Raw genomic sequence first — 25003 nt, forward strand, 5'->3', positions numbered from 1 at the left:
CTTTTGTTTAGCACAAGCTAAGAATTCAGACTTCTGGATAGGGCAGAATTGCTTCCTTATATGGTTTTTTTCTGTACTTGTAAGCCATTCTGTGTGTTCTGATTTAAAACAAAAACTTGTCAGCATCAGACATTTTTTCATAAATACGAGTGCTCTTTAAGTAAGATGATAGGATAAGATATTTCACAATAATAGAATAGAATAAAAATGTCTGGACCAAATGATATATTTGTGATTGATTGGGGAGTTTGGTCATTTCTGGATTACAGCTTTAGTTTTTGCAGCGAGAATTTGTTGTTACTGTGGCGTGTTTTGAACCCCAAATTGAAATGAAACATTTGTTAGACCTTATTTAAAAAAAGAGAAAGGAAAGCCAACACAGGACTCGGCTGAAGGTCAAGGTGAGTGAGGGAGTTGTTTTGCTGCTCATAAAATAATATAGTCTTACAACAGCTATAAAAGGAACTAAAAATAGGAACAGAAAGCAGTTTGTTCTACCATTTCGCGTGATAATGGCAAAGTATTGCAACAGACTCGACCCAGTGAAGAATACTTCAGTGAAGAGTTTATTTTGCCAGTTTTTTTAAAACCAGTAAAATAATGCCATATTTGTACTTGACTCTACTACCCCACTGTACTGTGCTACTCATTACTTGAGTAGCATGTCATGCAAAGAGGAAAAAAACCCACTGTGGTGTCAGTTACACTTCCTCTTTATCTGTGCTCTGTTTTGACAATAGCTAGTAGAGGGAAAATCAAGTGTACATAGAGCCTAACTGTGGTGCATATTTTGTGTATGAGCTTCTTGTATCAAAGTGCAGCCACCTAAAAACAAGTGAGTTATTATGATCATATCATGATATGAACATGGTCTAAACAAAGCACACACAAAGATAAAAATACCATCAGGATAGATTTATATAAGGTCAGAAAGTGGCAAAACAGAGCGTAGATACAGATATTTTTTTTAAAAAGTTGTAATATTAGAGAATATCGGATGGCATATTTGACAGTATTAATATATCAGTTTGATCAGGTTTTATTAAATTCATGACCTTTTATTGAGCCTTCATTATTTGTTTTATTACTTCTTACTCTTCTTTTCATTCATTTTTCAGTGTTGCTTTGATTTAGGTTACTACTGTTTTGTGCATTGCCCTTTGTCTATTGTTGTTCTTTGAAGGATGTAGACAGATACATGGTGTACACGTATTTCCTCTGTAAAGCACAGGCTAGCTTTAAAATTGCTTCGTTTCAGAGAAAACAGGAAAACGGGTCAAAAAGTAAAAGAAAAAAAACAGCCAAAAAACCAAAACCTCAAACCTGAGATGGTGGTGTCACTGCCCAGCACTGAAACGCTAACTGGAAAGTCAAATTGAGATGACAGATTAAAAGAGTAACAGAGTAAAAGTCAGCATGGACAGTTTTACATTTCAATCACTCATCATCAGTAATGTGATGCAGACCCACATAAAAAGAAAAACGAAGAAACCAAAGCCATAAATTCCCTCATGTGTATTTATGCTGTGCTGTTAACCAGTCCTCTATCTCTCTGCTGTCAGGTTTTATTTCAGAAACTGGCATAGCTCCATTGAAGGAGAGCCGTATGTCTGGAGGCACTGCATCAGTAAACTCAAAGGAAACAGCCCACAGAAAATACCAGAGGGAACACCGTTACTGGATGCTGACTCCTTGACTTACCTGTTTACTCAGGTTTGTGCTTGCAAGGTTTAGTTTAGACCCTGAATTATTATACTGGTTTTTGTATACACAAGCTTTTACCCATTCATTGTTGCATGTATCAAGAATATAATATCTCAGATCACAGAAAGATCCACTTTGACTCGACTTAACATTTGAATGTTTTTGGTGTGTTATTTTCTTCTTAGTTTTACTTTAAAATCCCATGAAAACACATTATCAATGAAAGCTCATTTTAAAACAACATCAGCTGGTACTCATGGGTTTTTTTTTTGTTTTTTTACAGTGTGTACGATCAGTTTTCCATTAGAGTTCTGTTATGATCAGATGTGTTTGCTGTTTGTCTGATTATCTGCTAAGGATAAATGTATATTTGTTGCACAGAGCCAAAATGACTTTCAGACTGGCGTAGTTCCACTCAGGAGCCCTCAGTCAGAGGCAGAGCAACATGAGATAGAAAACGAGTGTTTGGGCATGGCTGTGCTTGCAATCACTCACTACGCCATGAACGAGAAAATGCCTCTGTCCACTGCTTCCCATGAAATCAGGTAACACAGCTTTTTGATTATTGCCAAAAAAACGACACCTACTACTAAAATACAGAGAGCAGCACAGTGTTTTATTGTATTGACAAAAATGTTTATGCATTCTGTCTTGATCCCCTCCTCTCCCCATTTCCCAGCTACAAACGTTTCATCCCAGATTCGCTGAACCGAAACATTAAGCAGCGTAACATTCTGACACGGATCCGCATCAACAACGTGTTCAAGAAATTCCTCACTGAATTCAACAGTCGCACAGTAAAGGACAGCAACATCACGACATACGACCTGAAGATCAAGTACCTGGCCACGTTGGAGGGTCTGGTCAGCAGCATGGGCAGCGAGGTTTTTGAGCCTTCTTCACTTAGTGTAATTCAGGAGGGAGACTTCTGCAATGGAAGTTACTACGGTAAGTAACTGGAGTGGTGAGAAGGTGCTAATCATGATTTTAGTTTCCCAGGGAGTGTTCCAGATTTGTGACATACAACAGCTCAGGTTGTAGAAAAAAGCACCCTGGCATATTATTTTTTGACTTCCAGCATGACCCAAATTTTTCAGAAGATTTTGAGTAACGAAAGATTCAAACAGTTACTGAGTTAATCCCTGTTAGAGTTTGAGACCAGTCAGGGAATAATACATATAATGAGGAAAACTGTAATTGCTACTCTACCACAAAACTGAGATAACTGCTTGTCTTTACTGTCCTCTGACAGTAGTTTAATTAGCTGCATTGATCTATAGTTGGCAGTGGTTTGGTATGTTTACATGTAGGCTCCCTGTGGTGTCCCACTAGCAGATCTGCAAGAGAGAGAGAAAAAAAAGGTTTGCACCTTGTTGACATCCAAATATACCCAAGACACAGTGAGAACTTTTGCAATGGCTAAAAAACAAAAGTGAAAGAGGATGTTTACACATTGTAACATTAACCCACTTATTACTTAGTAGACCACACCCCGTACTTTTCTAAATAACATGTGAAGATTACAAACACTATAGGGCTGATTACTGAAAGTAATCTGGGGATCTGAGTTTGTTTGTTTGTTTTTCCCTTTTAAACATAAAGTCACCATAGTTAATAACAGATTATTTTGTAAACAATCTTTGTGTAAAATGTTATGTTTCTATGCAACTACTACAATATACGTTTGCTATGTTTACCTGTTTCCAGGATATTATAATCAGAGTCTAGGACACGCTCAGAGTCAGAACATGGAGGCAAGCCGTGACATGCAGGTCCTGGTTACCGGCACCACTGGTATTTCCTGGAGGAAGAAACCCACTACAGTGAGTAAAAACCTCAAGGGCCTTTAGTTTCACAATGGTAAATTGAGTAGCAAACAAGTAGTGGACAGATCTCTAACCTGTTATTTGAGAATCCCAGAGACGGCACACCCATTTAATCTGGCCTTAATTTATAAACAAATGAGGAAAACTTAACTTACTGGTGGGTGTTAACAAGTTCATACAAACTTCAGTAAGTTAGGAAATGTGTGCAAAATTGATAAATGTAATCAGTGGCTTTAATAGAAATATTAAATGTTAAACATTGTAATATTTAAAGTATTTTAGTAAAACATTTTATTTTAACATCGCTTAATCACTCGATACATCTCTGATGCACTGAGATCTGTTACAGAATGTCATTGAGACTTTGAAAAGGTGATGCAGCATTTTCAGATTGGCTAAGAAAAAATTATATCCGTGTGTTTGCTTTGTTTGCTTTGTAAACAGTCGTCTGTGGCCTGTAGAGAAAAAGGAAAGTCAAAGAAGAACAAACATGATGCAAAACAGAAGACTGACAAAAAGAAAGATGCAAACGAAGGCTGGGTGGTCTTCTGTGACTTCCATGAGATCACGCATACTGTCATCAAAGAGGCGATGGTCACCATCTATAAACAGGACAACAAGAAGATGGTGAGACTAGTGTGTGTGTGTGTGTGTGTGTGTTTTTCCTTTAGTGTTTGCTCAAATGCTTACTTAAAATTTTAAAACTTTTCATTTATAAGTAAAACCAGAAATTGCAATTAAAGTGTTATTAATAATATCTTAAATAAGAATTGTATACGGATTCATTGTTGAGAAGCCCTGTAGCTTGTTTCTTGCATTCTCTACATTGGTTGTGTTTTTGTTTTTGCATTGTTTTTTTCACCTGCCAAATCAAAGATGGCGCCTCGCTACATTTTATTAGCCATGACAAATTATTTTATCATACTTAATTGTGAAATTAAATTTGAGTTTGTCATTCATCACTGCTCATACTACAGGGCTCGAGAGTGCTGTGGAGTGTTTGTAATAGCTGCTACTTTGATTACTTCTTCCCTTCCTGCTTTCCTTCATCACTCTTTGGATGTCTCTGCACTTTTCAGGAGCTGCTGTTGGATACAAGGGCAGAGGCTCTGTCCTTTGCAGCCCTTGTGGACGGGTACTTCAGGCTGACTGTGGATGCCCATCACTACCTGTGCAAGGAGGTGGCTCCGGCTTCAGTGGTACACAACATCACCAATGGTTGCCACGGACCCATCAGGTTTGTACTGGCAATTTTATTTGAGGAGGATGAGAATGTGCCACATGCAGTTTTATCAAACAAATTCATCATTTGTTGCATGTCATGTTACTGGACAAGGTGATTAACTCACATCGCAGGCTGAAAAATGTCAAAGTAGAAGCTCCTATAAGAACCTCCATCAAATTTTCCTTGTAGCTTAATATTTCTGGGATATCTTGATTGAACAGCTGTCTCCGGTCAGGTCAGTTAAATCAAATGTCTCGTTGTTTTTCTTTTTGCAGTACGGAGTACGCCGTCCAAAAGCTGCGCCAGGAGGGCAATGAGGAGGGTGCCTACATCCTGCGCTGGAGCTGTACTGAATACCAGTACATCATCATCACTGTGGTTTGCAGTGAGGTACTATAGATCTACTGATTAACTGACAAATTCACAAAACACTACTTACCTAAATTTTATTTACTAATTTTTAAATGAGAACAGCAATTTTGGGTTGAGGGGACCACTGTAGACCTCAAATGTATTCAAGCACACAGCCATCTTTGTTGGTCTCTGTTAAATTTCTACAAGCCTGTTTGCCATTCAAAAGCTTAGGAAAAATAATTGAAAGCTGAAGAATTAGCGATTGTTAAATTCTGGCGCCCTTTTCCATAGTTTGCCGGGGTTTTTTCTCTCTGCTTTCTTCTCTTTTCTCTCAATCTCATGCGGTTGCAGCAGATGGCTGTCCTCCCTGCTCCTAGTTCTGGCTGAGGTCTTCTCCTTTTAAAAGGGAGTTTTTCCTTCCCACTGTCACCAAATGCTTGCTCATAGAGGGTCTTTTAATTGTTGATTGTTGATAAAAGAACTACTTGTTTAAAATGAAAAAATTGTTTATTGTTCATCCAGATTGACTTGAGGGAGTCTCGTCCTGTGCGCCAATACAAGAACTTCCAGATTGAGGTTACCCCCAGTTCCTTCACTCTACACGGCACAGATACATCACAATCCACTCTCAAGGAGCTGCTTGAGCACCTGGAGGGCCAGAATCTGCGTAGCGACAACCTTCAGTTCCAGTTGGTCCGCTGCTGCCCCCCACAGCCAAGAGGTAAGCTTAATGAAAAATAAATAATGGCATTCACAGTAAATGAAGACAAGCTCACAGCATTGCAAATTTACATTATTATTTTCAAGACAAGAATAATAACACAAACACACGAATAGGAACTCTGCATTTTACATCCGTAAATTGACTATTTTTAATGCACAGTCTTACTGCATATGGTAATTTTAACAGTGTTGAATTAATGACACGATAAAGTATTTTCACTGGTTCACAGCAGGTTTTTTCATACATATTGTACATGTAAAACATGTGGCACAGTTAAGCCTATGCAGTGTGTTCTTTTTTCCATCATCATCATCATAAAAGGCAAACTCCAACTTTAATACTGGGTAGGATCAGACATACAACAGATTTTCAACCTATAAAGCTCAGGGAAACAAGTCATTCTTTTTCAGTGGGATATAAAGCTAGATTTATATTTGTTTTCAGGATATATTGGCATGATACCGCAATTATAAAAACTGCGTGTCATCTACTGACAATAGACAAAAATATGAGCACAGACATGAGTAACGATCAGTCTGTTTTGCCAAGATTGGTGCAAATTAGCAGGTCAAAAACTTAATTAGACCTTAAGAGAAGCTGGTGAAAACACAAAAACAATGTCAGAATGTTTGAAATTTATGGAGACTGCATGTACGATTGGTGATTATTGCAGCTGGTCTCTAGATTAAGCTGACTCAGGATGTGAAGAAGAACACTGAGCAGTCTTGAGGAATGGCAGCCCGGAAACTTTACCAGTGGGACACATCGTTGTGTGCCTCAACTTCACAGGGTGTTTCGGTCTTTTATCACAAGCTATTCTGGCATTTTTAAGTTTCTTTTTACCTTACTTGGTTATGTTTTGGGATTAGTAATCTGATCTAGAATACAATATAAAAATTGTGGGACACATAATCAGCAGTGGACCTTGGATTCATTGGGTGTTTCGGCCATTATCACTAGACACCCTCATCCAAGGAGGTCCTGCCCAAGTTATATCAATAATTCAATGTGCATTTCCTTTTCTTTTTTTTTCATGGGCGACTCACAGCCACCTTTTGGGCAACAAATCATTGTAAGATTGAGACGTAATTCTAGCTCATTCTGAGTCATAATAATGGCTTAGCTTGAAAATTGGTTTCGGATGTTTCAGAGCTCTGTGAGTGTGCACTGCTGAGGAACAATGAGCAGTGGCTTTGGTGCTTTCTGACACGTTCTTCATGGACTACTCTTTAAATAGAATTACTTAATTACTTTAATTTGAAATTTGTCATTGCAACTTTATAGTGAATCCCAACAGTATTTTTCTTTACATCAAAAGACAGTTTTGCACTTTGTGCAGACTCTAAGTTGTGCATTGCTGTTGAAGTTTAGGTGACTCACTGAGAGTGAAGGGAAGCAGGTCTGGTCAGGTGTGTGTGTGTTTGTCTCTGTAAAATGGTGTCAGAGAGGAAGAGAGTTGTAAATGTGGGTTTCCGGAGCCAATCTAGTGCTCTTGTGTTTACTTCACTCAGGGAAAGGTAGAGCCATTTATACATGGATGTGTTGGGCTGCTTGTGTTTGTTCAGGGTGTTGTGGTTCAGACAGTCATCTAAATGCTGGCTGCTTTCGGTTAGTCTTTGGTCGGGATGAGCTTTAGAGGAAGACAATAGACAGAAGTGCTGTGTTGTCTCTGCTAAAATATTTAAAAGGTGTTACACAACGCTCTGTCTACCACAATAACACCCTTATATGCTCACTTCCTGGGAATAGCATGCAGTTGACTTATTTATTGTTATTTTGGCTCTATGCAGGTTTTTGTTTATCTGTTCTGACAGTAAGATAAATTGTGAAAAATGCTGCAGGGTTTAAGAGTGGGTGAGTATGTGTTGCTTTGTAAGTATCTAGATTAAGGCGAGGTTTTAGAGGAGTATATAAAATATCTGATGGGACATGTGGGTGCAGGCTGTGTTTGGCTTTTAGCATGAAACCCAGATTGCATGTTACAGAATAGTGCTCGAGATGCTCTCCGAAATGATGGAGCACAGATGCTGGGTTTTTTCTTCCCCCTTAAACCACAGTGCGTTGGTTTTGTCACAGCAGTAGACACCCACAAACACACATGCATATAGGTAACAGGCACAAAGATACATCTTCACTTGTTCCTCCCACATGTCTCTGTATACGCAAAAAATAAACTGAATCAGTATGGTAGCCAAATATGAATATCTGTTCACGTCATTGCCACATTGACGTAATTCTTGAATGTCTGTTTTACTACATTTAAATGCCAGGGCCTATATCGTTAGCTTCATAGCATAAGTGCCTAAGTCATTTTTTTGTGTTTTGTGTTTCAGACGGACAGGATGATGCAGCAGTGGTAGGGGAGTAAAGTTAGGCAAAAATCTCAATTTGACCAAAAAATGACTTAGGCACTTATGCTATGAAGCTAACGATATGATCATCTGTATATTTGTAAAAGACATTACTTCACTGTAAAAATCATTCTTGCTTATACGTTTGAATTCTATTCTATTCTAATGTTATTGGATATTTTGATAATAAAGGCATGGTAGTTTTATCTTATTAAATATCAATAATATGTAATATATTAAATATATTAAAGCACCTATAGAGGTAGATTTAAAGTTTTCTAAACAGAATTTAAAATGATAAAAACAGAACAGACAGACAGGCCATTTTTATATGAGGGGACACAGTTGTTCGCAAAAATAAGAATCTAAAGTATATCTTTTTAATATGTAATGCTTACAATCAAATCTGTTTTCTTTATGTTAGAGATTTCAAATCTCCTTGTGGCCACCAAAAACAGAGCAACAGCCCCTAAGAGACACATGCCAGGCAATCAAGTCAGCTTCCCACGCATTCTCAAAGAGGACATTGAACAGGTACTCCTTCTCTCTTCTGTGTTAGTTTCCTTTTTTTGTTTATTCTTTAAATAAATCAAACAATTACACTTTTTTACATTATTTTAAATGCATTCCGTCGCATTTTATAGTCCGGGCTCTGTTTTTTTTGTATGTGGAAATGAGAGTTACGATGTTTTTGAAAAACCTGTAATAAAATGCTGCAAAAACCTTTCTTGTAGGAGGTATACTTTTGCTTTAATACTTTACACTATAATCTTTTGGGCTCTCTGTTGTGTCAACCAGGAGGAGCACCTGGGTATAGGTACAAAAACCAACATTTACTCGGGCACTCTGAAGGTGAAGGGTGAGGAGGAGGATGATGCAGGATATACATCCTTCCAGGAAGTCAAAGTGGTCCTAAAGGTGCTGGGTTCTGGACACAGGGACATCTCCATGGTGAGCTCCTAAAGATGTGGAACATCCCAGAAAATTCCATCAAATTGTATCTATCCTGTAACATCTAACCATACTGAAATGTTTGTCTTTCTGTTGAAAGGCTTTTTTTGAAACGGCCAGTAAGATGCAACAAGTGTCCCATAAACATATTGTGCTGCTCTATGGAGTGTGTGTCCACCACCAGGAGAGTAAGTGCATATTAGAAGCGGTGTGGTTGTGTAATGAGGTTCTTATTCCTGTGGCTAAGGTTTTTGACACCTTTCTCTTTGTGTACCATAAGATATCATGGTGGAGGAGTTTGTCCAGCTGGGACCACTGGATGTGTTTATGAGGAGACAACAGACTCCACTCAGCACATCGTGGAAGTTCCAGGTGGCCTTACAGTTGGCATCAGCCCTCAGTTACTTGGTAAGAGAGGAGAACAAAAGACACAGTCCATGAAAACTTGTTATTAGCCATGGATTAATGTCAATATTAGCGTCTTTTATTAAATGTGAAAGCGTATCCTCTTGATTATGGACGAAAATGTGTTCTGTCCCGTGTTTGTTGTAGGAGGACAAAAAGCTGGTCCATGGCTTTGTGTGTGCTAAGAACATACTGCTGGCCAGAGACGGACTCGATAATGATGAAGGAGGGCCATTCATTAAGCTCAGCGACCCAGGAATACCAATCACAGTGCTCACTAGAGAGGGTAAGTCCACATACAGACAGGCTCAGTTTGGATTACTAAAAATGAAACTTAAATGGTTACAGAATAGCTGCCATGGAAAATTTCACAGTAACTTCCACTTTTCTAGTCAGCTGTAACTGAAAGTAAAACCAGTGGATGAGTGTCAGAAAGTCATTGTGCAATCTATAAAGAAAAAGGATGTGTAGTATCTTTCTTAAAAGTTGTTTATGTAGCATTTTCAGTCCGAGAAACATTTCACTCAGCCTCTCATCCAGGTGACTAATATAGTAATACAATAGTATAGCAGTATAGTGCATGCTGCTAAGAGCCAATGATGGGGAAATCAAACAATCTCTGGCTAAGCACAACACAGAAGGAAATGGCCATCTCTGATCTGTGGAGGAGGCCATCTTACAATGCTGTGGTTGTGGCCATTCCCCAACTCTCTGTGAATGTTAGTCATGACCTTTGATCAGTGGTCAGGACAGTTTGCATATTAATGATCATGAAACTGGCCTCACGTCGGGAGTGTTAGTTTCGGTCATTCTGCAAATGTAGTACTTATGAGCTTGGGGAAATCTGCAGTCAGCTGAGGCTGAGGAAATCACTGAGGTGAGTTACGAAACGTTTCTCCCACAAAATCAACTTTCTGGTATTTCCTTTCGTGGATGATTGAGCGTGCATCAAGATGGATACAATCTTTGCTCGCTGTGGGGACAAAGCCTCCAGTCGTGGCCAAGTGGGTGGAATCACAAGCAGTAAGGAAGTTGACACAAGAGGGCGAGGCTCTGTGCTAAATACAGGCACTAGGAAGCTGGCTCTGGGCCATCTTGCTCTAAGTAATTACCTTAGACCCTCCTCATCCTCATCCATTATCGTATTTACTTTTTCCATTCATGACAACGTGTTTTTCCGCACGACACTGATGTCAGACCGTCTTCTTACTGTTAGTCTTGTTACTACAAACTGTATGTTTAAGCCAAAATAATCAGGATTAAAACTGCAAACATAATTAGATGATGTTTAATTTGGCATTGAAACCAGTTTAAAAACAAACCAGGACACAAAGTTTATGAAAACGACAACACATCAATGTTGGCTTGCTTGAGTGACACTTTATCTAATAAACAATTTTCACTTAAATGTGGGGTGACTACTGTTAGCTTTCTCTCTTTTTGCTTCTGTCGTGCCCTCATTTTCTTTCCACTCAACATAGAAAAGATACAAAATGAACATATTTCTGATGAAGCACAGGTAGTTGACCGCTTCTGTCAAAGACCATAATTTAAGGCTAGGTATTGGATCAGAGAAGACAGCGCAACTAGGATATGTCTACTTTCAAATGGCTTATGTTTCTGCTTTTCTGCAAGAGCTATAAGTTGCGTGATGACCCAGTGTGCTTGTATAAACCACAGAACAGTTAGAACTGTTTCTGCACAAATACCCACTGCCATATTCTCCTGGGAAGGCTCCTCCCTCACCATTTGTTCCCGGAACTTTACCGTTTTTCCCCCATGTCTCCATCACTTTACTGATCAACTGGTTTTCCAGTTAGACATCGATGTTCTTGTACATGGATTTGATTGAACATAATGGATAAAGTGCTCAGAAACCCACTGGGAGCAGTCTTCAGTGCTTCCCAGCAATTTCAGATCACTTTGCTCAAAACCCTCTAATCCATTGTCTCCCCCCAATTATGTAATTTCCCGCTCAGATATCTGTTCGGCTCCCCCGCCGTTTCTTCCCTTCTTGACCTCTTAGTACTTACACTGCTCATCTATCTATCTAGTGCAGGTCAGCCAATCATTTAGCCCGTCTTCCAGTCAAAGCTGAGCTGGCCAATACACAAAGCCTTTTTTAAAAATTTACTTCAAGCAGCTATTTAACATTTTGTGTCGGCTACCTGCCAGCTGGCTTGTCAGAGCTAGACTGTAATTAATTTTTTTTCTTTGAAATCGGGGCATCGTGAGTTTGTAGGCGCATAACCTGCCCTAAGATGTCTTTTACAGTGTGAAAAGTCCACACACACACACACACACACACACACACACACACACACACGCACACGCACGTGTTTTGGGGGTTTTAGCCGTTTATTAAGAACCTGAGGATGATAACATGATAATTAAGTAAAAACATGTTGTTCACGGTTTCTTTTTTTGCTTTTACTTCATGAAACTTGAAACATGAAGGCTTAAACCTGTCTAAACTGATTTACTTGCAAGTGCAACTTTTAAACAAAGTGGAGTTTGTTTGTGTCCACTTTGTGCAGAATGTGTGCATCGTATCCCGTGGATCGCTCCAGAGTGTGTGAGGAATTCCTCGTCACTGGGTGTCGCAGCTGACAAATGGGGATTTGGTACTACTCTGTGGGAGATCTGCTATGATGGCGAGGTTCCCCTCAAAGACAAGAAGCTTACAGAGGTAAAGAGCACACACAAGCACTGATGATCATCCAACCAAGTGTCCCTCGGTTTCTTTCTGTTTTTTTTTAAACCATCTCTGTCCATCCATATCGACAGGTCAGTTTTCATGCAGCACCTTGTTCATACGTGTTTTCATGTCTGTTCTGAGCAGAAGGAGAGATTTTATGAAACAGAGTGCCAACTGGCCACCCCGGACTGCACAGAGCTAGCTGAACTCATGACCCACTGCATGAACTATGACCCCAAGAAGAGACCTTTCTTCAGGGCTATTGTCAGAGAGATGGATCAGCTCATAGAAAAAAGTATGTCCGAGTATGTCTGCACGTCATATAAAACCAGTTTTTACATTTAATAAAGAGGCTGCACATATGAAACCCGAGCAGCATTAGATTTCAGTCATCGTATTGCTGCTGTGTCCAGCTTTTATTCGTTCTAGATGCTCAGAGTTGAAAAATGTTTAATTTAAGCCAATAACACTGCATAAGACTACAAAACAACTGAAGTACAAGTTAAAACATTGTGATCTTTTTTTGTTTTGTTTTTTAAATATCGGCATGGTGCCTGAATGTGAAGCATGCTTTCTATCTCATGGAGTAGCAGGCTGTGAACAGACTTGTTTACACTACTCGGAGGTTCTTGAGGAAGTTCACTGGGTGCATTGTCAGAGATCAGCCCCTCAAATGGGCCCCATGGCAGGATATTATACTCTCTTCTTCCACCTGCTGGTTAGAATTGGGTACTGCAACCCATTTTACTCAAGCCAGTTTTATCATATAATGAAACCCTAAGGGACAAAAATATTTCAAGCTACTATAATTCTCACTGTTTGTGAGTATTGTTTGTTTGTTTGAATTTTTTGTTAGAATTAGGTAAATATTCAAAATGATGACACGTAAAAGGTTTTGCCTGAGTGATGTATTGTCCTGCCAGAAGTAGCCATTTCTGTGGAAACATGAGTAAACAGGTAATTACATAACCACACCGAGTTCTAGTGAAAACGTCGACACTGTCAACCACAATGGACTTCCTATGACACAAGCGTGCATGTGCTGTGGGAGAGACGTGCTGTACTCAGTGTGCCTAATGAATTTGCCTCTTTTTGTTCTTTCAGACCCTTCTATCAAACCCCAGCCAACACCAGATGTTGACCCCACCATGTTTGAAAAGAGATTTCTCAGGAAGATCAGAGATCTGGGAGAGGTACAGTGCTGCTGTGTCTAGCTTCATTCGTGTTGAGCCAATCATAGGATTCATTTTGTTAGTAATTAGACTGACGCACAAAAAACTTGGCACCAGACATGAAAAATGGCTTTATTAAATATAAGTCTATTTGGTCCAGTGGGTGTAAGCTTACAGGTATATATAAATATATATATTGCAGTAGCCCCTCTTTTTAGGGGTCACCACAGCAGGTCATCTGCCTCCATCTATCCCTAGGACCTTCAGAGCTTCCCTGTGATCTGAGCATAACAGAACTAGATGAACTAAACGAGCCAATGGATGAAGTTTCCCATGTAGTTGTTTGTCTGCTGTTCAGTACTTAAAATTTGTTTCATGTTTCTCGTGCAGGGTCACTTTGGTAAGGTGGAGCTATGCCGCTACGACCCTAGGGGGGACCGAACGGGCGAGCTGGTGGCTGTGAAGTCGCTGAAGCCCGAGAACCGAGAAGAGCAGAGCAACAACCTCTCCAGAGAGATCGACATCCTGAAGGATCTCTACCATGAAAACATAGTCAAATATAAGGGCATTTCCCAAGAAGAAGGTATTCTGTCCACTGCATGATGATGATATTGAAGATTTTGAATGTGTTTTTAAAGTTAGTTTTTGAGAGAGAAACTGACATAACCGAATATTAGAAGTTAACTTTTAGTTTGACTCTATAAATTGAGCGAGGACATACTTGTTGTTGAAGACCATAAATAGATTCTGGAGTAAACCTTCAGACCAGCAACGAGTGTTTCAGTTTTTCGAAGATCAGAATAAATAAATATAATATCATGTATACACAAAGTCTGACTGCATGTTTTTATGAATCTATAGGTGGTCAGGCTATTAAGCTGATCATGGAGTATCTTCCACTGGGCAGCTTGAAGGAGTATCTGCCCAGAAACCGAGCCAGGATCAGCATCCCCACCTTGCTCAGCTACTCTGTGCAGATATGCAAGGTAATGCACCTTCTCTTCAGTTTCTTCAATTCCTTTTGGTCACTCTGAACCTGATGAAACATGACACTGTGTTTAATTCATTTTAGGGAATGGACTATTTGGGATCTCAAAATTACATCCACCGTGACCTGGCTGCCCGAAACGTGCTGATGGAGAACGAGACGACTGTGAAGATTGGTGACTTTGGCCTCACGAAGAGCATCAAAGATAACGAAGGTTATTACACAGTCAAGGACGAGAATGACAGCCCTGTTTTCTGGTAAGTCAAGAGGACAACAAAGAGATAATAGCTGAAAACCTGTGTGTGTGTGGTGGGGCGGGGTGTCAGATGGTAAATGAAATGGATTGATAGGATTAATATAAAAAAGGCGCATAAGGGCTCTTCTTTCTAGCAATATATTGACTCTGGTGTCAGCTGGCAGATAATTAAGCCTCATGTGTTTGCACTAAAATGACAGAAAAATGCACACTATGTCAGTCCGAGTTGTTTTATTCTATGAGGACATTAATCTCTAAAGCAGCTTTAATTATTATTTTTTAAATAAGATAACAAATAACAAGAAAACAGTGTTTAATAGTGGTGAACTGTTACTGTTGTCCAACTCGCACACACGTCACCAAAAGTGACGTCACATCCGTTGGCACAAGCCATGCTTAGGTGCTGTTTGGGCCGGGTCTGCGCCTCTCAGGTTTCGTAACCCTGTGACGGTCCCACAGTGACACAAGTGTTAGATTTAGCGCTGCTGTTAACATACAGTTGAGGACACTATATGTTGCTCAGTAACCTCTCAGTATAGTGGAAGGATGAAGAAGGAACTGTCACAGTGACTGAGCCTTTATGCTTTTTGTGTTTCAGGTATGCTCCCGAGTGTCTGACTCTCTGTAAGTTTTACCTTGCTTCAGATGTTTGGTCCTTTGGGGTGACGATGTATGAACTCCTCACTTACTGCGACTCTGCCAAGAGCCCGATGAATGTAAGTGTGCAGCACTTTCATTACTAATATTTCCTATCTGCGACTCTGCATTAAGTACACATACTGTGCCAGTCGTGTAAAGTAAACGGCACACATATATTTGTATGTAGCAGATGGTGTTGGTCTTTGGCCAGAGTGGCAGATGATAGACTCCACTGTGAGCTTTCCAAAGTAGCTCGAGCCAGTGCTAAGAGCTCATTTTATCATTAACATCTTTTTACATCAGGCTTTTTGCTGCTACCAGAAGCACTAACTAATAAACCTGCACAGATTAGAAAGACTGAAGAATTATGGAAGCTAGAAAATAAAAGCCATTAAACCTGCAACACAGAGTGCGCATGTTCAACACTGCTATGACTAAAGTTGTATTTCCATAACCCACATCTAAATGAAAGTAGAGAAAGTGTAGCGTATTTTCCTTTTGTAATCTCCCCTTGTCCTTACCCTCAGTGCTTCCTTGAAATGATTGGTAAAACTCATGGTCAGATGACTATCATCCGATTGGTGAAGGTGTTGCAAGAAGGAAAGAGGCTGCCGTGTCCTAAAGACTGTCCTGACTCTGTAAGTATTACCAGCGGTAATGATTTGGCTTTTTTTGTTTTTATTTACACAAATTCAAATACAGCATATTGAAAGAAAAACAACAGCCACAGTAAGCTTCAAGAGAAGGTAAATATGGGCCTCTTAATGTGTGATGCGTTGTATTCATTCATTGGGAGTTTTTTACCTTAAATAGTTGACATTCATCTGTGCATTGCTGGGTACAAAATTGAGACGTTCTTACTCGTAATCCAGTCATTTTTACTGCAATCACCAGTTTTTCACTCACAAACTGTGTTTCTTTCATAACTTCGCTCTTTAAAGAAGAACCGTTAACCACCGATGCTGGTTTTAGATATCTTTTTCAGACATTTCTACAGAAACTGCTGATGTCGGTTTCTGTAGAAATGTCTGATTTACACGAGATGTGGATTGACTTCCTGAAATATTGCTAATAATAGCAGTATCTTCACTGTGCTTTTATGGCATACTTCAGTAAAGGGGCACTCATTTCTTTCCTAACCTATTTAAGCAGAACTAAATAGTGAACGATTTTAATTGTAATCTTTGGTTTTATGTTAAATGAAAATGATTCAGTGAGTTTTAACATGCTGTCAGGTCACACTGAGGTTGCAGGCATTTAAGCAGCCGTCCAAGGAAACCTGACAGCATCAGATGTAAAAGTGTAGCGAGTCAGAGCTGCTGCAGTTTTGTTCGATTTTTAATTTTTAACAAAACTTCTTTTGATTGCCGTTTCTTTTCCCCTGACAGGTGTATGAGCTGATGCGAAGATGCTGGGAGCAGTCACCCGAGAGGAGGATCACCTTCAAGCGCCTGATCGAGGAGCTCACCACCGCTCAACAGCTCGCCCAACAGCAGCAGCAGCAACAAAACAGCCAACCAACTTTCTGAGGCGCTTGCAGTGAAGCTGACTTTGCTTGCCAGTCTGGATGCAAATGGAGATCCTGACCCCCGCCCCTCCTTCAGATCAGCATCTGCTTGTGCAGCTTTATTGTAAAGTCATGCTCCTTCATACTCACGTTTAAACTTTTAACTACCATGCCATAGTCTGCTATATTTTTTAAGGTTTTTATTTCACATATATTCAGATTTTGTGTTTTCAATTAAGAGTATTAGAAAAAGTATTTTAGCCCTCTTGTATACTACATGACCTGATCGCTTACTTCCAGCTGTCTTGAATATTATAAACGATTTGCACTGTCTTGTGGCCCAAAGACCTTCGAATTATGCAGGACTCTTGATGATGGACAATGGAAAGATTTTTTAAAAAGGTCAAGGAAGGGACTCTTTTATGCCTGCATTTAATGGTTACATCACAGCCTTATGGGATGGATAGCTGGCAAAATCACGCTAGAAAACCTCACGTGGATGGATGGGATAAAGAAGATGGAACATAACCACAGATATCCAAGCTGTGGCTTCAGAGTTTTGTGCCACTGCTGTTTTGTTTTATGGACTCCTCTTTTTGGGAGAAACTTGCCAGATTTGAGCCTAGGAATTATGTGTGATAAACATCTGGATTTGCTGTTCGTGATGTGCACATGCAGTCACAGAAAAGTGGCATGTCATTAGAGCCAGTAGTCGGTCAGCATTTTTCCTTCCACCCCACTGTTGTGACTGTTTTACAGATTAAATATTTGCACGGTTAAAAACCATCAGTTCTTACTTGTAATTTCACGTTTTTTCCTGATTAACAAAAAAATTTAACAAAATCTTTTGAGTGTTTTGGGAATTTTGTGGACCATTTGAAAAAATGCAAGCACTGCGTTTGCACAAGAACAGAAAATCTGTTATTTTTTGTGTTCTTTCGATGTAATGGATGGATCGGTTATATCTTAACAGTCGACTGTTATTTGTGAGTACAATACTTGCGAGAGGCACTTGAGGGCAGTACAACTATACTTTTCCTTTTCTCTGATGTTATGGGGCTTTTAGTCTGAACCACAAATATTATATATCAAATACATAGACTCATTTTAGAGCCAATTCTCACTACTGTGGATTGTCTGTGAAGGAAGTTTAGATGATGTAACAAAAGCAAAAGTGGTGATTTTATACATTGTGTGCATGCCTTTTTTCCCCCCCCCCAATTTGCTAAAAAAGTATAATTTCTCCAACACTCATATCGTCTGTGCATTTTCCAGTGTATACGTGCATTTATCCATGTGTATGTTGTATCATTTGAGCAGAGGGCTTTAGTTATGCAGTCAGAAACTTTGCGCTCAGTCATGTATAACAACCCCAGAAACAGAGTCTACATAAAGGCGACAACAACAGGAGAGGGATGTGCTTCAGCCCACATTTTATTTAGGAATGTAAAAGACAATTCCTTCTGCTCTAAATAAGAGAAAAGAAATATATATTTTTCAAAAAAAAAAAAAGATGTAAGTATGACTTATGGAATTTAAAATGATCCATAAATACACCATGAAAAAATAAATAAAATCAATGTTTGTGTTGTGTTTTGTCTGTCAGTCCAAATTCAGTATCATCACCTTCTGAAAACAGCTGGTTCTGTACATTACAGTTTGCAAGTAGGCATGCTAAGATTGCTCTAGAAAGACCTTATTCACAGTAAAACAATATCAATGTAAGTGTGATATAAAATATTTGCAAAATCTAATGTTTCAGGTCAGAAAAAAACAAAACAAAATAAACTCCACATACTTAAAAAGCAGAAGCTGTTTACAAAGCAATAAGCAACAGCAAATTCTAGATTCATCTACAGCCATTAAAATGTGTTAGAAAAAAACCCTCAGAAATACTTTAGTATTGCAAAGCTTTGTGATCAACACACACACGCAGTCATTCACTATTGCAAAGTCCAGCATCAACGCTGGTCTTGTGTAATACGCAGGATACATATTGAGTACAGAGGCATCGCACCGATGCTGAGAGGGAGCTCGGTTTACACAAGAACAGAAAGAAAGAAAGAAAATTGTGGATTTGGCTGTGTTTGTGCAAATTCTACAAACAAATAAATCACAATTCAGCTAAACTGCACAAGACACAACATTTTCTATTCTAATGGAAACGGAGCTCTCAGACAATCAGCCCGACTCTTTTTTCATGTCTATTAACAACTCTTTTTTTTTTTTTGTTAAAGTTGCATTTGCACATAGTTTATCCAGAGCTCTAAAGTCTAAAAATCAACCACGCAACACAAGACTGGAGAGCATCCTTTAGTTCACATGTACAATCGTCAGGAGGCCGTCACATGTAGCTGGTGATACAGAGAGGCACAGAAAATAAAGAAACTGCCCTTTATCTTATCAATCTAACCCATATAACAATAATCAATAACAAAAAAAAGGAACTGGAACTCAACATTAGTGAAAGCCTTAAAAATACTATTTGTACTGTGAATGTTGGGAGGAAGATTATAATATTGCAACACAGGTTCTTTTTTTTTTTTAACAACATAGAGAAAAGAGAAGTGACACCAGTGAATCTTGACCTGTAGGTTGTGATGGGAGGCAAATGACAAAGTCAAAAATGTTGAGTTACTACACTGCACCAAGCATTTGAATGCACAAATTAAAAACTCTCCAGAATGCAAAGGTTTGGTTCACAGTGAAACCAAAAGCCTGTAATTCTCCCCAAAAATCCTACTGTTAGCACAAATCATTAAGTATTAACAATGTGCCTTTTGTCCTGTTTTCCTCACAGTCTTCCTGTTAAAGGGGAGTTTTTCCTTCCCACTGTTGCCAAAGCTCTTGCTTATATGGGGTCATGTGATTGTTGTAGGGTCTTTACCTTAATATAAAGCACTATTTGTATAAATAAAAGTTAATTGAACAGAGCCAGCACCACAGCACCCCCTGGTGTATGTGTTTACACAGACACAGACTGCATTCACTGCAGTGTATCATCTTCAGCTGTGTGAAACTGCCAGACGTGTCACGGTTTCTACTTTCTGTTTGAAGGCTGAAGGCTACTGAGTATTCAGTCATGTCCAAGTTACGTCTCTGAGTCCACAGTTAAGGCTGCTGTCGAACCTTTGTCAGAGCACATAACTGTTTTTCTGGGTTTGTTGAGGAGGCTGGATGATTCACTCTACAGGTGATAAAATAACACGCCTAATTATATGAATGTCTTATTATGTCTTCATCGAGATTCAGCTCTAAACAGAAGAACTGTGCCAGAGCGAAGGGGGGAAATGGTGTTCGAGAGTCCATCTAATACTCATACTCTACCAAATGAGAGGAGACATTTTCCAGTGTGCTGGAGTATGAGTATGAGTGTGTGTGTGTGTGTGTGTGTGTGTGACAGCTCTACAGGTACATGCAACATGCAGGAGTCTGGCAGACAGAAACACTTCACTGAGCAAGGAGACAGAATCTAAAAAAAAGAAAAAGATATTCCTGCAGGCTGAGTAGCTGAAGGCAGCTGGAGTTGTTTATCCATCGCTCTCTTTCTTTCAGCCGTCTCTCCTTACTCCCATTAGCTGCCAGAAGCCCATTTTTAGAGAGCTCCAGCCCCATAAGCGCGTACACAGCGCCAGCTAAATTCACCCCGCCGGCTCAACTCATAATGTGCAAATTCAGGAACGTTGAGAAAGCTTCGAAACAAGGGAGGTATTTACTGAAGGGATGACAAATGGAAGTTTGGAAGCTGTGGCAAACACAGTTTAACGATGCATATCTGCTATTGGTAGATGTGCGATGTTCACGAACAAAGCAGAAGCGAAGGAAGAGCTAAAAAAATAAAAATAACTCTGGGCTTGAAGTGAGGATGGTGTAGCTGTTTCTGTAGCAGCCCCAAAGGACAAAACAGAGAGAGAGGAAAAAAGGGAAAAAGCCTAAATCTAGACATCCCAAAACAAACAGGTGAAGCGCTACAAAAACAGACAGCAGCACACAGGATGGACTCTTTGACCTGCGCAGACAGGTGAAGACAGGGAAGAGGAACAACTGTACACTGTATATTAAGCAAACAAAAATGGATGCCGTTTTGTGGGATAGCTTTCACAGTTTAGTGAAGCTGCAATCATATCCTGTTTTTTCTTGTCACTAAAAAAATAGAATCACACTTTACTAAAATACACACACTGAAGACAACCTGAAACAAGACAGTGAGACCGCAAGAGCAAAAGGTAGGATCGTTTTCTTAAACCAGAGGAGTCGCCCCCTGCTGGCCATGAAGATTTTAAAAAAATGCAGGTCGACTTTTCAAAGGCCCATCTTTTATTTACAGTTTGTGAGCCTGATGGGCCTTGTAGCACTGCTCCTTATTAGTGCCCTTTAAAGATCCTGGGACTGTAACAATTTCTCTTGTAACCTTTGTGTTTTTGCATGTTTAACTTCATTGTTGTGCTTTCTCTCACTTCTGTGCTTAGTCTAAAGGGGCCTCTGCACACTTCCATTAGATGCAAATGTAATCAATAACTAAAAACACTTCTTACAGAACACGTTTGCTCTGTTTATCCCCAGTGGCTGACGAATGAATAACAGCTTGAATAGTGGAAAGACAAGGTCTGTGTGAACTGGGCAGAGAAGGATAGCGGGGTGTGTTAGCTCAACAATGCCACCTGTTTAATGTTACACCGGCTAACATGGCTAACCCTGAAATATGAGAAGAAGAATAGAATTACTGCCAAGTCTTAATTAACCAGTACATTCAAACAATGGTACTGCACTGAATCTCATTTCTTCACTTAGATTATTGGGGGCTGAGTTCCAAACTATTCAGACAATTCCCTCCTGAATTTGAAAACATTTTCTGGGAAGTTTTATAAATAAATAAACATGTACTTTGTTTATAGGTACTTCTGTGATAGAAAACGAGGTCTAAAAGATCCAAGCTTTATGAAATTGAATGGATTTAGTCCACAGTTTTCAGACGTTCTGCAATATTGTACATAGTAACGACACTACGCAGATAAAAAAGATGACACAACTGATGAAAAACCACTAAAATAATTCAGGCGTCACTGACTTTAGTAAGAGGATCCAGACTGGACAGACAGACAGGAAAGCAGAAAAGCAAACAGTGCATTTTAAAGTCTGCTGCCTCAGCTGTTCATCTACAAAAGACCCTGCTCATAACACACACATAGACGGGCGCTTCTAACTTAAAAGAGGTGAAGGTGAGAGCTGTCACCTAACAAAAAAAGAAGAAGAGCAGAGCTGGAGTCCAGCTGGCTGCCTTTATTTTATTTTATTTAAAAGCACTCGGTGCTGGGAAGCAAATCAAACTGTGGCCCCGAGACAGGCCGCACAGCCAACTAGTCCAGACGACCACATCGCCATAAAATCTACTGAAGCACTTTGAGCTGATTCGCAGGAGACCCGAGCAAAGCACAGTACAGCAGGTCGGAAAGTAATCTATTAAAAGAAGTGCTTGAAAGAGTCTCGTGAAAGCTGATTTGACTGCTGACACAGACTTCATGGGCCAAATGAGGTTCACTCTCCTTAATTTCTAACAAACGAGCAGTCTACGAGAACAGCTCAGCAGATAATGAATTTATCTAATGTGCAAATTCATATTGCTGCTGTGCTTTTAAATGTACAGGTATGTAACGGGGAGGTACTGGGACAGACATATGGTGTGAGAATGCTCACATGGTTTCAACTGCTCTACTCCTCCACCTCTGTGCCACGCAGCTCTCCACGTGTACACCTTTTGTTTCCCAGAACCGGCCAATCAGAAGAGAGGGTAGAGTTTTTAAGTCCGTGGATGAAGCCTAGTGTAAGCTGAGAATCATGCAAAGCTACTCTAGAGTCCAAGATCAACAACGTGGAGGTATGAGCAGAATAAGGGCACTTTAATCATTTGGATGATGATTAGGCTCCATGAGAGGTGTTTTGAGTCCCAGCTTTAGTTACAAGATTTCTGCCTGGTGACTTTTCAGTTTGTGCAGGTATATAAAGCTGCTGCTGTATTCAGGGTTGCACCCATGTTCTCAAAATGAACTTCAAAGAGAGGTTTAGGGGAATGTTTTGGCCCATCTTAAAGTTTCGTAGCCTTTAAATGGCTAATAAAATAAAAATAAGAAGAAGAAAAGAGGCGGTCTGATAAAATGGGGCGGAGCTGTGAGATGGGGAAGTTGTGCGACAGTTTTCACTGACTTCACTGTAATCTGAAGCCCTGCGACATCACGGAGCACGTGAGAGTCCATTTATTGCAAACCACAGAAAGCAGACAAAGACGGAACGGAAAACAGGAAGGTGAGCTTGCGTGTTTATTGCCCTTAATTTACCGTTGTTTTTTTTTTCCCTCACTGTAAGAACAGTCCTGACATTCGGCACACCCGTCACACAGGCGGCAGCAAACTCACACCAGATTACTTGGACTAAACGAGTGTGTGAACATTATATATCACCAGTCACTGGTGTTCACACTAGTTGGGAGCATGTGTTTTTCGGTGTGGCTGCAATAACAACATATGTATTTTTTTGCACAGGAATATTAAAAAAAATCGATTTTGAGCAGAACGTGAAGACAGACAGGAAAGAGGAGAAAAGTTTCACTTTGTGCTGCGTGAACGGCAAAATTGTTTACACTGCAAACTTCTGCACAAGTTCTACATTCAACCTTCCAGCAGGAGAAGTGGGAACCTTAGTTATTGCCAGTTTGTTAGACACAGAGGGCCGCATGCACAAACCTAAATTCCAATGAATCCTGAAATTATGAATAAAAAGTAAAACCTCTCCTCTGTAATGAACACTGCACAAATTGCCTGGATACTGCCTGTGCCACAAATATCTCACTGGCAGAAAAATGCACATTAAAGTGGACCTATTATGGTTTTCTTCATCACATACAGCATCTATGCTGTGACAATAGTGTGTGCTCATATGAAATATGAACACATTTTCAAATAATGAGGTATTTTGTTTTTGAGGACCAATCAGAATAAAGTCGATCTAAAGAGGGGGCGTGGTCTTGTTTCAGTCAGGGGATGAAGCCCAGTGTAAGCCTGTAAATCATGCAAAGCTACTCTAGCAGAGTCCAAGATTGTCAATGGTGGTAATGAGCAGAATAGGTCCACTTTGATAATTTACCCCAAAACACACACATAAAAAAGACCCTCCCTACAAGCATGAAATTAAAGTGCAGAAACTCACATGCAAAGCAGCATGTTAGTAGCATCTCGTGTGCAAAAAAAAGAAAAAGAAAAGAGCTGAAAACCGTACAGACCATCTTATGCAGCATACAATCTTACTGTTTTATTATAACAGCGACTTATGCAATATGCACACCATGCAAATGTATCCAAAATGACTTTCAAATGTCACTGCCAGTTAAATCTCTCAGTAATGACTAAATGCTTTTGTTTTTGGCTAAAAACAAACCGCTTATATTGTTTTTTAAAGGTGATCCTGAAGCTGTTTCACCACTGCCAGCCATCAGTTGATCATTTCATCCAGCTAAGATTTGCTACTCACGAGAGAAGCAACAGCACATGTTTTTTAACAGCGATTTGAGTACAACTTTATTCGCAAAAGCAAACACACTCGGAACCTGCTTTGATTAGTAAATTACTTGAATTGCCTTGTAATATTATTATATTACAAATATATAACAGTATAGGTATAAACAAAACAAATCAGACACTAAAAGGTTTTACCTTCATTCATGTTGTACAACAGGCTCGCAGAGGAGCTCAGAAACATCCATTGTATGTGATATTGTCTGTTACACATGGCTTTATATATTCTGTATTACACTGCACTATTTACACCAGCCTTTTATTATCCATCCAGTCATTGTAAGAAAAGTCCATTCATTGAGGGAAGCTTTAAATTAAGGGCTTTGATTGGTTTAGGCCCTTTTTTTTCCTGATGTGCTCCCAAACCTTGGGATTGAAATGGCTGACATTTCCTACAGATACAGCAGAGTGGCACACACACACGCGCATAAATACGCACACACGCGCACTCTAATCTACGTGGGGGGGCGGGGGGGGGCCGTCTGGATGAATTAACGGGTAAAAACTAGCATTAGTAAAAAAGTTGAAAACTTACGGTGGTTTGTCCTTTGCAGAAGCTGCTCCTGGATGCCGTCGTTTGAGGTGCTGGTGCATAGCCGTCGTGCTTTTATGATAGGCCATTTCCACCTCACAAAGCC

General features: G+C 39.7%; 1 protein-coding gene across 2 annotated transcripts in view; it reads left to right on the forward strand.

Moving 5' to 3' along the window:
• The window catches only part of jak1 (Janus kinase 1), a 30050-nt gene extending 11666 nt beyond the window's left edge, over positions 1-18384 (forward strand). For both annotated transcript variants that reach the window (XM_005945112.3, XM_005945113.3), the window contains exons 4-25: positions 1563-1713; positions 2086-2249; positions 2384-2652; positions 3412-3527; positions 3975-4157; positions 4610-4767; positions 5031-5145; positions 5632-5830; positions 8609-8718; positions 8983-9135; positions 9236-9323; positions 9416-9543; positions 9688-9826; positions 12078-12229; positions 12383-12533; positions 13343-13431; positions 13801-13993; positions 14272-14396; positions 14483-14655; positions 15253-15370; positions 15821-15931; positions 16682-18384. In XM_005945112.3, coding sequence (XP_005945174.1) covers positions 1563-1713; positions 2086-2249; positions 2384-2652; positions 3412-3527; positions 3975-4157; positions 4610-4767; positions 5031-5145; positions 5632-5830; positions 8609-8718; positions 8983-9135; positions 9236-9323; positions 9416-9543; positions 9688-9826; positions 12078-12229; positions 12383-12533; positions 13343-13431; positions 13801-13993; positions 14272-14396; positions 14483-14655; positions 15253-15370; positions 15821-15931; positions 16682-16822 — 3226 coding nt within the window. In that variant the 3' untranslated portion in view covers positions 16823-18384. The remainder of the gene's footprint in view (positions 1-1562; positions 1714-2085; positions 2250-2383; positions 2653-3411; positions 3528-3974; positions 4158-4609; positions 4768-5030; positions 5146-5631; positions 5831-8608; positions 8719-8982; positions 9136-9235; positions 9324-9415; positions 9544-9687; positions 9827-12077; positions 12230-12382; positions 12534-13342; positions 13432-13800; positions 13994-14271; positions 14397-14482; positions 14656-15252; positions 15371-15820; positions 15932-16681) is intronic.
• The last annotated feature ends 6619 nt before the right edge of the window (positions 18385-25003 follow it).

The sequence above is a fragment of the Haplochromis burtoni genome, unplaced genomic scaffold (genome assembly GCF_018398535.1).
Source record: "Haplochromis burtoni strain Fernald_Lab_line unplaced genomic scaffold, NCSU_Asbu1 Contig_423, whole genome shotgun sequence".
Lineage (NCBI taxonomy): Eukaryota > Metazoa > Chordata > Actinopteri > Cichliformes > Cichlidae > Haplochromis > Haplochromis burtoni.